This window comes from Chroicocephalus ridibundus, chromosome 1, assembly GCF_963924245.1.
Source record: "Chroicocephalus ridibundus chromosome 1, bChrRid1.1, whole genome shotgun sequence".
Taxonomy (NCBI): Eukaryota; Metazoa; Chordata; class Aves; order Charadriiformes; family Laridae; genus Chroicocephalus; species Chroicocephalus ridibundus.
This window is the reverse complement of record NC_086284.1, coordinates 207,069,643-207,083,650: the sequence shown is the minus strand read 5'-3', so window position 1 is coordinate 207,083,650 and position 14,008 is coordinate 207,069,643. Positions and strand designations below refer to the sequence as shown.

Genomic DNA, 14,008 nt, shown 5'->3' with positions numbered 1-14,008 from the left:
AAAACATGATTTTCATTACATTCCATTACAGTAAGTGAAGTTGAAAAAGTCAGCCAACATTAAGACTGCCTGTTACACATAATTTTTTAGTATTTGGCAAAGTTCCTGAAATTATAACTCCTTAGTTATTCAGTTTTGTGCATTTAATGTTAGGTATAAAATGTGACATGGATTCATTTTTCTTCTCCACACTATATAAAATGATAACCTTCTTCAGTAACTGCACAGAAGATATAGGTATCACCAATATTATTCCTTGAAATACTAGTCTTTACTACTACTCTATAAGCAATATTGTGGTGATAGTTATAATCTCTCTCTTTATAACAGTTACCAAATACCCAAAACATTTATAGTTAAGTTTTGATTTCCAACCCTCATACCAAACAGTCAGGGAAAATGACATTTTAGTTAAGTGAAAAACATAGTATTAAAACTCAGTTTCCAATCCAATTACAGAGATTTTAAAACATTAGAATGAAATACCACTACATAGTTTGAACCTACCTTTTTGCAATAATTTGACTTCTCCATTTTCTTTCTTTATTTCATTCATTATTTTGTGCTTCTTCTTCTCTTTTTGCTTCTTTTCCCTTTCTTTAATTTTGTCTTTGATTTGAGCTGAAATGCAAATATTTTACAATTAAGTAGGAACAGAAAACTAATTGTCGCGTGCACGTTTCATATTACTCTTATGTAAGCTCCATTAAGAGGATAAAAGGAGGAGTTACAAGGAAATCCCAGTACTTATTAAGCTAATATTTATCTGTTGCATAATCCAACATAAACTTATTTAACTCAGACAAGTTTTGTTTCTATTATGTTGGAATTGTATGCAACAACTCAGCATGTTAACTGTATACAGTTAACAATTTTTGCTTACTCCTACTACCTTCTGCTCTTATTTTCCATCTGCCATGGGCTCTTACTTCTTGAAATTCAAATTACATGCATTAGATAAGAAATAGGGAAAAACAGTATGGTTTGTATATACCTGGGTGCGCATATACACTAGAAACGTCACATAACTATCTTCACGTAGTCTAAACTTAAAGGCTTTTGCAAGTAGCTTGGAATGAAGTCTTTATTTGTCAGCTGCAAAATCTTTTACATTAAGTTCACAGGCTACACTAATTCATTAACAGCAGTAAGATGTAGTTAACAGAAACACATGAAGTGTGCTATATTTGCACAGCACATATAACACACTGGTGCTTCCCTTGCTTACCTACAATCAGCAACGGCTTACCTCAGCAGTCTCATTATTCCTTTACTTTCTTGTCAAGTCATTACAGGTTTTTAAATAGTTGTCATACAAAAACAGAGCCTTTAAGCATGCTTTCTATGTGGAAAAATACTAGACCCAGAGGAATTCATAATTTCAAGGAGTAATCTTTTCAAGCCGAGTTTAAATTTACTTTTGAGGCCAGGTATTTAGGGAAGTCAGATTTTACCATGCCTAGATGCATGGCAGCCAGCACTTCGTGCCTGGTTTCTTGACCTGAAGCCAAGTACCTGCTCCAAGCTTTTACTGGGCTTTTTAACCTCCACAGGGAAAGAAGAAATCCGATTTCAAGCTTCTACATAATGTTATGCTTCAGAATGCATTCTCAATAATACAGTTGAGAGACAATCCTGGTGTTTTATTTACGCTACTTGCATTATAAACCCATAGTGGAAGCAAAGAGAAATCCAATTACTTTTCCTCAAGCATTCACATAAAATAGAAGAAGCCGGTATCTTCGCTACTAACAAACCAAAAATATTCCTCAGAACCAAACCAAAGAAAGTCTTTAATTCTAGAAGGCAATATAGTGTCCCTTAACCAGAGTATTTATGAAGCATGTTAATACTTAATCCAAAAGCGCAAAGGATTGACAGTAATCCACACGAATGCTGTAACCATGACCTCTACGGCATTCGTGTCTTTCCTTTTAGAAGTCTTCTACTAAGGCTACAGAACTTGAACCGTAGTTAGGATGAAGAATGTATTTGGGGAAGAGCCTAAGAAAAAAAATCTAAAACGAAAAGAGATGGCAATTGATGTATGTCTGTTGTCTGTCCACAGATCAAGATAAACAGTGGGAAGAGAACAGAAACTATGCTGGCACAAAAATAATAAGGAATAAGGTAGCTGTGTTTAAAACTGTCTGGAAGTCTTAGTTCCAAGCGATTGAAACAATCATGTCCAAAAACAGCCTTCTAACGGTGCAACGACAAGGGATGACAAAGCAGATTCATCTGTATAGCAGACTATGGAATCCAAACAAGTTTCCTAAGCAACATAAACCTGTACTTTCTAGGAACAGGTTAAACAGACATGGATCTTCCACTCCAGCCTGCTTCTCCCCCAAAAGAAACCCCCAAATCATTAATCCCCTGCAACTTAAAAGCATGAAGTAGGAAATAAATTATACAACAGAAGTTTAAGTAACACTGCAAGCAGACAGACACTCAGCGAGCAGGCAGTAACACCAGGCTTGATTTGTAGCCTGCATCGAATGTTCAATTTAGCCAGGATTATAATTATCATGGGAAAACCTAGATTTTATCTCAACATTTGCATAGTGTTAAGAGGCACACGACTTCTGCTATCACTTACAAATCAAAGAAAGATTGAAGAGCGTATACAAACGCTGAGCCTTGCTGAAAGAGAACGAGAGAAAGACTGAAAGAATCCTTTATTGCAGGCTTATGAATAGCATCACAGGCCAATGAGTCTTCCAGTTTTGTCAGAAGCAACACAAGTAAGGACAGAGAACAAGCTGAAACCTTTTAAAGAGCCTCTAGTTTATTTTCACATCTAGAAAGCAATTAGCGGAGTCAATGGTGAGACCTTCCAGACGGAAGAAACAGTGGAAGTGTCCTGTGACCTTCTCCAGCAACAGCCACGAGCAAATCATACCTGAAGCCATTGCAAATACAATGTAAATGCAGATAAGGAAGGTTTGAAATAAATTAAACTTAACTATTTCTTAACTTTTAGAAATCACAGTACTATAAGGAAACCAGCGTACAGCCTGAGGCAAGTAAAGAACAGTTGAGAATCCCAATTTAAATGTACAAATTCTCAAGTTTCCTCCCTCAAGGCCCACAGAATAGATAAAAAATAGACGGTAGAGTTCTCCTTAAAAAAGCATAAATTAATATTGAAATAAAGACAAAATATAAATTAATAAAAACCCTATGTCAAAATGAAACTCATCCCATGGATTAAACTTGGCCTTAATTCTCAGTTCAAATATCTTCAGTTTATGCGTAAAAATAAGTATTTTCTAGTCTAGCTGGCAGAATTCAAAATTCTGCAGATTATTCTCCCCAGTGATAGATACTCCATTTCACAGCTTTTCAATGTGAGATAAAAATCAACTAAATTATATTTTTAAGATTGAATTTACCACAAAATCTACTGCAATTTAGCTATGCTGGCTCAGCAAACTCAGTACGTTTAGAAGCATCCAACAGTCATTATAATCAATAAACGTGATCAAAACATGCCTATGGCACGTATCTAACAAGGAAGGACAAGTGCAATTCTCCAAATACAGTCTCCATCTTAGCTGCTGTCCCACAAAGTCAATAGAGTTCAATATACACTGGAGCTCTTTAGGACTTTCCAAAATGCCACATACTAGTATCTCTCCGAGTGTCTTCTCTAATGTAAGGTATCAATCCCCTCCAGTCATACAAAATTTCAGTCCAAATCTCACTTTCTCGAAGAAGAAACATGAAAATTCTTCACAAAAATCCTGCTTTAAGATGAATGCCTCCAACATCAAGCAATTTACAATCTGCACATCACAAAATAAACAGCCGGTAACTCTGAGGCTGGCAAGGGAAAACAAGACAGAACTTGTTCTGCTGAACAAGTTAAGAAAACTTGGAACGCTCTTGTATAGCTTTTTTTGAAAGTTTACCAGTGGCAGCTACTACTGATCCAAAACATTAGGGCTCCACTTCATCTGTAGGGCAACAGCATCTCAAAGTAACCAAGAAAAGTAGTAAAAAGTAGAGAGATGTTTATACTAATCTTTTCACTTACACAGAATATTTTGCAATTAGCTTTCACCGATACTAGTAACAAATAAAAAAAAAATTTTAAAAAGCTTGAGCTGCAATAGGGAACAAAATGAAGTAAGTCCCCAGGGAAATAATGTCACCCAAATGGTCAGGACAAGAGAACATCAAGTACCAACAGCTATTAGCTCTGTATGTCGCAGCACTGCAACTGCTATTGGAATAGTTTCAGTTTTCACAACGACGAAAAACTGAAGATTCAGAAAAGCAATCAACAAATTTAAATTTCCTACACTAACGAGAAGACAATTTGAGTTCAAAGTAAGGTGAAGGGGTAATTTTACTCAAACAAGGAAGAGCAGTTTTAATAAAAAGGTCTTCACTCTAAAAAATCCCCAACATAAATAGAGATAGCAGTGACTAGAAGCTAAAGCCTGACATCCCTAGTTCACAACTGATCATACTACAGTTCCTTTATTTTTTTGTAAACAAAGGCACAAGTTAGTCACAGGAACAACTCACCAAATAGTTGTGGTCCATTATTGGAACTTTTTCCACAAGGATGTGGGTATTCTGTTTTTGTGTGTGTTTGTTTGGTGGTGGGTTGTGGGGAGGGGTTGTTAAAAAAAGGAAAAAAAAAAAAAAAAGAGTCCTACTTTAAACAAAAGGTTAATTAAAAACTAACAAAAAAAAAGGAATAGGCACAGCCTATGTTCTGCAGGAAATCACAAAAACATTTATAATAACCCTTTCAAAATTCATCAACATCATATGATATTTTTAAGTGAAGCTACCCAAGCATATTTACATTTCAATAACTATTTTTCCATTTTAGCAGATATTAAAAAATACCATTCCAGCAATATAAACTTCAGATTTATTTAAGCCTAATTATTTGCTCTCTCCCTTTTAACAAAGTTGTTCTGGTAAGTGATAATCAAAAGACAGTCAGGTACTAAGTATTAGGATTTGTCTAACATTTCATCTATTGGGGGTTTTTTTGCGTGTGATTTTTTTTTAATTATTGGATCAAAACAGACACTAAATATTCCTATTATGTCTGTTTCACTTTGAAATGGGAGAAAACACCAGATTTTAAAAGTTGGTATCCCAGTATTTACAGGGGAAGAAAAAGTCAATCATGATGCCATGAATCACATCTGAAGTGACAGAAAAGATATTTGATAGCCATATAAGGTACCAACAAAAAAATGCAATAAAACAAGACTCTCCAGGAAAATATCAGTTCCTCTACTACAGATTTAAATTAACACTTTTTGTGTTTTATCAGCACATCACTCACACCAAAATCCTTTATCTTAAAGTCATCCAAAACCCTAAGCAATGCACCAGGGTAAAAAAAAAAAAAAAAAAAAAAAAAACCACACAACCAAAACACACAAAAATACCCCAAAACAACAAAAAACAACCCCACACAACTCCAAGCACAGCAGGAATCTGCTACGGAAGATCCCAGTAAGTTAGGCTCACTCGTTAGCTTTCAAGCTCTACTGCCTGAAGAAAAAAGTCTCTACTATTATAGTTATTTTTTACTCTACTAAATAAGGCAATGCCACAGGTAAACCTTTTAAAATAGAGTTCTATAGGAGTAAGTATCCCTGTTTGGAATAAATGCAACACTGAAGGAATTAAGAGATTTCTAGATGTCTCAATTCAAGTTCACAATGTTAAGCGTCACCACAAAAATCCATATTCTTTGGTTTTAATGTCATAGAAAAACAGGACACTCATGAATGAAACGCAGCAACAGCGGTGTATTAAAAAAGTAGTGCTATACCCAGACAGGAAGAATTACATTACGAAGAAGCATTCCACCTCACCTTCCTAAATGGCATCTGAAGAATGTTTTCACTTTAGAGTGAATCCACGTGATTAACTGAACTAATTCAGAATGATATGCATACTTCCTCCTCAAACTCAAAAGCTTCTGCTTTTTCTGGATGTCAGGTTAAATACATAAATAAAAGCAACGGAGTATTTGCATTTACAACTAAAGGCTACAGAAAAAGTTTTCTGTTTCCCAATTAGGTAGATACCTTCTCACAATGACTGAAGTGATTTCATAAATGGTAAATAAAAGAACCCAAATTCATAGACCACACCATTCAGATTTCAGAAATTTAACCAGATCTTGGCCTCTATTGCAAGCTTTCTAGAGACAAAAAGGTAAATCAAGCGCACAGAGAATGAGCCAAGTGGGAAGTGCACTGTAGTGGATTATGTGCAATGTGGTCGCTGTCACACTGTGAAATTCGCACCTTGAAGCTGACGCGCGAGCATGAACAAGTTCATTTCAGCACTGAAAGAGCTTTAAAACCTTGCCAGATGCCAAAAGCTGCAGCTGCTTTGCATCAGGTTTCCAGATGGTAAGCCACATTAGCAGGCAGTCATAGATTATGTTCAAAGTATTCTTGCCTCTCTCCTCCCTTTGATTTAAGGGCTGTCACTGCACATCAGGCAAAATATTTACAAACTACCACTAACGGACGCCATCAATATGGTTAACACCAACAGTATTGTAACTGAAGGGAAGGGGGAAGAGGAGGGGAGTACAAGAACATCAGTCACCGTTCCTTCCATCAGCACTCTCCTCCCTTTAAACAAATACCCATAAAAATAAAACCTCAAGAAGCCATGCTTATCTTGTTATGCAGATACATGAAGTACATTTAACACCACTATGTTAACGGTTTTGACACCTGCACTTTTATTAAGTCATACAAGGTACACTGGAGAGCAGGCTTCCTGACCTAATGAACATGAAAAAACCCATACAGTATTTCTGACGCCCCAAAACAAAAAAATTCATGACAGCTTTCTCATTCCAATGACCAGGAATATTTGGCTGACATCCCTGTTGGTAATTAAAGTTTAAAATCTCAGATATGACTAGAGAATTCCCCTAGAGAACATTTCCCCAAGCCCTCCAGTGAATGGGAAGGAAGACAGATCCCTTTCAGAATCAAAACACTTCGAAGAAATTTAAATCTAATCCTTGCAACTCCTCTAATCTTTGCACTTCTAAAGGAGGCCTTCTACATGCAGAACTGAATGAGCCAAGTTTAAACTGCAGCACTGGGGAGTTGCATCAGAAATCAGTAGTGGAGAACGTGACAGCTGCAAACAAGGCCTCTACAAGAGGTTTCAGATCTGATGTTTCAGACTACTGATCTTGTTTCAACTAAGAAAAATGATTTATTATTCTACAACCAGAATAAGCTTCTGCTGTGTAAACTACACTCAGAGATAGACTCTGGGGTACAGGCGGGGCTGTGTTTGTTCTCCAGCTTAGAAAACGAAAGATTTTGTTCTGTTTAGCAAAGCGTCATGGTTATTTCATAGAAACTAAAAGGGAACAGGGTCCCTCAGGAGAAAGATAAACTCTTCAAATTCATCTCAACATTGGATGCTTACATTAATGTCACTATCAGCTCGCAAAACTAAACTGCATATAAGTCTCCAACATCCAAAGAAATTTGAGAAGTCCCTCTTCTCCTGTATACCCCAGTTAAATCCCTGAACACTTTCTAGACATTGATGATTACAGTGGGGTATCTAAATAGAAATATATTAAAGAATTCAGAAGAGAGTGATCAAGAGGCCTCACAAGTATGAAAATGACTGCTGAACTTATGAGTTTGGAAGGGGTGAGGGGGAAGCGAGTCAAGCCACACAATAAAAAAAAAAAAGCAAAGGAAATAGGAGGAGGAAATGTTTAGCAGAAGAAAAAAGACTAACTAGCAAGATGTATGGTCCCAGCTCTAAAGAAGAAGAAAAGAAGCTCCAAAACTTTCTCCAATCTACTTCAGTAAGTCAGACTATGAAATCACCATCCCACCAGATGCAAACCAAACCTAACAAGCCTGAAAGGTGCAATTTCTTGAAAGCTTAAAACCCGTGTCTTGCAACCCAAAGCAACAGAGTTATCAGAGGAATCACTGGTAAATGCCCGCCTGAAACCAAATCTAAGCAGGAGGGGAAAAAAACCAAACACACACACACACAAAGACCAGAAGTAAAAAACAAGAGCTCCAATACCACATTCAGCTTTCTTGCTCATATGGGGAACCCTCATCTGCAAGTTAAAATACCTGTCTCATTTTGTAACTGCTTGCGTGCTAAAGTAATCTTATCAGCAAGTGGATCATTGAAGAAAAAAAAATGCAGGGAAAGGGAAACTGTACACAGAAATGGCAAGAAAAACAGAAAAGATGGTTCATACATCTGGATCACACCTTACAGCAGGTAAGGTCCATCTATAGACCAAAATAAAAAACTTTGGGCAGGTCTCATCTGATGAAGTGGGGAGTGGCTGAGCTGAGCTTTGCACTGTTAAGAAAACAATTTCAACTATGAACTGCTAGAGCAGAGTATCCGTTAAATGACTAACTAAATCAGTATAGTCATAAACTGGAACAGCAATCACTTCCATCAGATTCACACCATGTTTTATAACAAAAATAGTTACACAACTTTTAATTCCACTATCAGAATGTACTTGACAAGTGAAATTTAAGCTTATTTAAACAGCCTAAAACTCGTATCTGCAGGATGAATCATGCATATCGCAAAATGGTCTTCCAGGTTCTCTGCATGCTAGATCATCATCTCAAAAGGGTTCACTCAACTCCATTCATTTAATGGATACACAAGCTGTAAGGCCTAGTTATGACTCTGCAAGTTAAAGGTCTTTTCAGTGAATTAAGAGACCAGAGAAATCGGTAAATGAAGACTTGTTCAAGGAAGAAAATACAAAAATTTTAGAGAGCTTTAAACACATCATCCATCTTGGCTATAACCTTAACATCTTCCTATCACTTCGGAAAGAAACGTGGCTCAAAACCAGGCTCTCTCACCTAGTAAAAACACCATTGCAAGCAAAGGACAAACATCAGCTCCTAAAATCAGCTTTTTTGAATGGTAGGTGAAAAAACTTATCCCAGTTTCCTCCTCAGTGTCAGTATCCCTTATCATCATCACCACATTAATTAAAGTAGAATCAGGAAAATGCTACTGGTACTACTCAAAGTCCTACGATGACAGTTTTCCAAGTCTTCACATTCATTCACTCCGCATCACTGTGTGCCCTGATTCCCTGTATTATCTCGTCTACACCACAATCCCAGCAGTCCCATGAGACAAGTCTTGCCATTCTTCCCCTGATTCCCCTAGCTTTATTCCTCGTTTTCTCCAGTACTAAGGTCCATGCAGGTCCGCCCTCCTTCTCCCTCACCAGGGTAAAGCTTTTTCTCCGAGCGCCATAACTGTTATATGTAGCAGAGTACACACACAGCTCCCCGATTAGAAACATGACTCCTCCCAATCCAAAGACACTGGCACGCTTATCAGTACAAAGTTCAATTGGGAATTCCACTCCATCCCATGTACCCACATGCAATGCATCTCTACTTAGGCTGCAAAGAGGAGGATGGAGTTTTTCCATCCTTCAGAGCCTCAAAATGATCAAGGAAGTCTCACCCATTCCATCTGCTTATCTTTCGATAATTTTGCCTCTTTTAGAGACTTATACACCTCTAGTCCCCTCATCTGCACAATCTGCTTTCTGGCAGATGCAACACTGGTATGTGTATCAGTTCTGAATGCTATGAGAGAAAAAACAATCAATACTGTCAATTCCACGTTACTGCTCATTTTTCATAGTACCAAAAGCAAAAAGGTTGCCCAACTGCAGACTTGGGGAAAAGGAAACTGCACTTGCCTGCATTAGCTTGTTTTTTAGAAAGTATTACCAGCTGCACATGTGACAGCTTCTATAAAGTCACCTCATTACACCTAAAGCAGCACATTTTATTCCTGCTTTCTCCCCCCTATATATTCTGTGTGTGCAAGCCTCTCGGTTTTTATTATACAAAATCCTCTAAATTTCCCCTGATTTCATATCTGTAGGCTGCCTAAATTTTTCACTCCTCCTATCCTACCCGCCCTCTAACCTTCCTTGCCTTTCCTACAGCACCCACATAATACGTCTTTTTCCCTAAAACAAGATCAGAATCACCCCCTTCTTACACAGCTTTTGCATGCCATTTCCTCCCTCTTTCATGTCAATACCTCAAATTCCATCATCCGCTGCTGCAATCAGAGTCCCTATGCTATCTTCTTCTAGTCTATGCCATAGTCCCAGCAATCCCAATGCAGAAATTATGCCTATTCCACCCTCCCACACTACTACATCATTCTTAGCTTTCCTCTGTACTTAGGATTCTGCATACCCCCTCCCATCATTCTTTTCTCCCTGCATCATACCGGCATTTCTCCTTCCTCTCTGAAAAGTAAATTATTCACAGGATTAACAGCACAAACCTGTTCTTTAATCTGCACTCAAATACAGAACCATTTTAAAAGGCTGGCTTCTCTCATTAGAAGACTTAGTGCATCCCTCGCTTTCTTACAGCCTTCTATGCAAAAATATACAGTCTAATGAATATAAAGTTTTTCATTTATATAGGAAAATACACCACAAAATTTTAGCTATACAAACCACTTCCTCTAAACAGAAATCTGGAGACCCAGATACCATACAGGCACCATTTGCCTTGGAAAATGTTATTTCTTGCCTGTACTTAGGCTTTCAAGAAATAAATGACAGGTAAAAAGACCTGTTCTGAGCAAACAACAACTAAAGAGTCAAATACTTGAGCCTGTCAGTACATTAGTTCTGAGAAAATATCCTTCCCAAATATAAGGTGCAGAACCTCCTCTTTAAAGATGTACCACTGCTTCCATGAGGGTCAATTAACAGTTATTCAGTTGACACCATCAGTGTCATCATTTCTTTTACCAATGTGAAAAAAAAAACCAACCCACATTTCATCCTATTATTGAAATATTGTTCTCAGAGATTTATTAACATGATTATGTAACAGTGGTAAAACACTAGGATAATCTGAGTGAGCGTGGTTATTATTTCCATTTGTACACCAGCAACCAAGATCCCAGGAACAAAATGGTATGTGCAACACGCTCAAGGAATTAAAAAAAAATTAAATCTTCAAGGTAAGTGAATCAGAGACTAAGATACTAGTAGAAATTAGCGGAAAATGTATTAAGGCAGGCAGACAACGTAATCAATAGGGAAAAAGGCATACTGATATTAATAATTGTTCTCTACAAGCTTGGCTCATCCTATAAGTACAGATATAGGCCACCAACAAAGTAACCCAAGCCTACATAACAGCTAAAATTTCTCTTTCCTTTGAATGAAAGGAAGCTTGCTCAAACTAGGTAATACAGTGAATGTTTCAAGTTCTTCATATTTCAATGTAAATACAAATGCATTAACATCGGGTTTCAGGTCACTGAAGACTGGAAAAGCATACACTGGAAATAAAAGCATATATTCTTGTATTGTTTTCATATAGTCATGTATTGACTTTTACTTCCCAAGCACCTGCTGTTCACAGTCAGCAAGAATCTAACCGAGAATCTACCCTAATATCTTGTCTTACCTGGTACGGCCGTTTTTACCCAGCCCCACTAATAAACTAATGCAGCGCTCCTCCCTTTTTCCCCCCAAAGGCCTCGAGCATTTCTTGGAAGATTTTAGCCCAGTGATCTTCAGGAAATAAAGCAAACCTGAAGCAGCAACTAAATGAGATTTCAGAAATCTAAGTATCTAAATTTTCAACTGCATGCTCTCTAGTACTCGATGATTAACCCTGTAAAAATTAATAGCCTAATAAACGAGATCATTCAGGATTTAATTTTAAAATTGCGGGGGGGGGGGGGTGTTGTAACATGTGGTTTCTCCATTTTTGCACCGACAGCAATGACAGAAATTCAGTTTTGTTCACAGATCTCTAGTAAATTACTAGGCACCCTTATTTCCCTAATAGGTAAGAAAACCTAAGGCCTCTGGCAGCTTCTGGCTGACGCCATCGCTAATTCCACACCCCCTTTTTTTGACAGGATTGACGGCAGGCTGAGCCGCTGCTGCCTTCTCCGCAAACTCAGGCAAGGCCAGCGGTGCCCGGGCAGGGTCCGGCGGGCGGCCCCCAGGCCTGGCCACCCCCGGCTCGGCCGCGGGCAGGGCGGTGGGGACAGCCTGGTCGGGCCCCCGTGAAGGGGCACTGCCCAGGGGCGGGCGGCCATTCTAACGGCCCGACCCCAGCATCACGACCATTTCCTGCTCCCTCACGGCAGCTCCTGGCACCTCCACCTACAGCACCATGCCCACTCTGCCCAGCCCCGACCTGCTGCCCCTTCCAGAGCCCCGCCAACCCCGGCCTTCACCATCCCTCCTCCCGGCCCCTCGGCGCGCCATGCCCCGCGGGCCGCGCACAGCCACCGCGCCCGTCCCTCACCTTTCGGCAACAGCAGCTTCACCTCCCCGTTCTCCTCCCGGCCCGCCGCGCTCAGGCCCCCGCCGCCATCTCCCACCGCCGCGACCACCGGCAAGGTCCCGTGCTTCCTCCTCTCCTTGTCCCGCTTCTCCTTCGGCTTCTTCGGCTTGGTGCTCCCGCCGGCCGCCCCGCCGCTCCCGCAGCCTCCCGCCTCGGCGGCCAGAGCCAGGCGGTGCCGGTGGTGGCGGTGCTGGTGCTGCTGGTAGGAGGAGGAGGGGGAGGCGGACGACGGCAGCAAAACGGCGGGCGACAGCAGCTTCCGGGGCAGTTGAGAGGGGAAAGCGAAGCCCCCCGCGCCCCCGGAGGGGCCAGAAGGCAGCGCGGCGAAGCCCCACGCCGCGGGGCTGCCGAAACTCGGCACGACCGCGGGCAGCGGCAGCGCCTGCTTGCCGCTCCCGCCGTTGCCGCCACCACCGCCCCCTTCACCGTTGACGCGCTTAGTGCCCTTCAGGCTCCTCTCATCGGCTGCCTTCATCTTCTTGGCGGCTGGCTGGGACCCACGGGAAACCTTCGCGTCCGGGGCTGGCCTGGCGCCGAACGGCTCCGTCTCGGGCGACGCCGCGCCACGAAGAGGACTCGGCGGCTCCGCCATTTTGGGCTCCTGCTTCTATTTACTCTCGGCTCGCCTCAACCGACAGAACCGGGAGGGGCGGGGCGGAGGGGCGCCCCCGCCTCGCCCAATGGGCAGGGGAGGCGCCGGAGAGACAGCGCGATCGGCCAATCACGAGGCGAAGAGGGGGCGGGTTCTGAGGGGATTGGGGCGGCGGGCTCGGCTGAGTGCGCAGTCGGAGAGCGGGGGCGAAGGGAGGGGGAGCTGCTGACGGGGACGGGGACGGGGACGGGGACGGGGACGGGGACGGGGACGGGGACGGGGACGGGGACGGTCCCCAGCCCCAGCCGGTGGGGTGGGGAGCGCCCCTCACACTCCGCCGGGCGGGCAGCCGCCCCGAGCGATGGCGGGCGGGGCCGGGTCGGGTGGCGGCAGCTGGAGGGGGAGGCCCAGGCCTGAGGGGCCGCGTCCCGGGGAGCCGCTTTGTCGGGTTGCGGGTGGTCGGGCTGTGGCGGGTCCTGGAGGCGCTAGCGAGCCGGGAGCTGGTTTTCTTTAATTCTGCAGGTTTTGGGCTTCCCCTCTGCCGCCTGGCGCTGCTCACTGCAGGGACGGCTGGGGGGAGCGCTGCAGCCGGTTCACTGAGAAAGGCTTTTGTTTAAAAATGAGGAAGGTTTGGAATAAGCGCCTTTCCCAGGAGGTTACGCTGGTGTGAGGGGATGCAGGTACTCTCCCGAGCAGAGGCTGCCGCCGGACTCGGGGTAAGACATCTGTCCTGGGGCTTGGGGGCTTTGCTCTGGTGGGCGTCTGTGCACAAGGCCCAGCGGCGTTTCGGGGTGAACCCGAGTTTTCCACAGTCTTCCAGATCATCAGCAGAAGTCAGCTTAAGGCCTGGAAGCTCCCGTGGGCCTGATGGAAGGAAGGCAAGTGCTGCAAAGGTTTGCTGCTGTGGGAGATGCAGTCCCACTGGAATAGTCGGATGTCGGTCTTGTCAGCAAGATCACTGACACCCACTGCTTCAGTAATGAGATTGCACTGCTGCTCCCTCCAAAGCAAAAGGCAA

General features: G+C 42.1%; 1 protein-coding gene across 3 annotated transcripts in view; it reads right to left on the bottom strand.

Moving 5' to 3' along the window:
• LOC134510340 (protein PHTF2) overlaps window positions 1–13,033 on the bottom strand; it is a 138,279-nt gene extending 125,246 nt beyond the window's left edge. For all 3 annotated transcript variants that reach the window (XR_010069569.1, XM_063323519.1, XM_063323516.1), the window contains exons 1-2: window positions 12,360–13,033; window positions 508–621 (exon numbers count right to left, since the gene is read on the bottom strand). Coding sequence is in view for 2 of the 3 variants with exons in the window: in XM_063323519.1 (XP_063179589.1) it covers window positions 508–621; window positions 12,360–12,990 (745 nt within the window). In the remaining variant the exon portion in view is untranslated. The remainder of the gene's footprint in view (window positions 1–507; window positions 622–12,359) is intronic.
• Window positions 13,034–14,008: the final 975 nt, after the last annotated feature.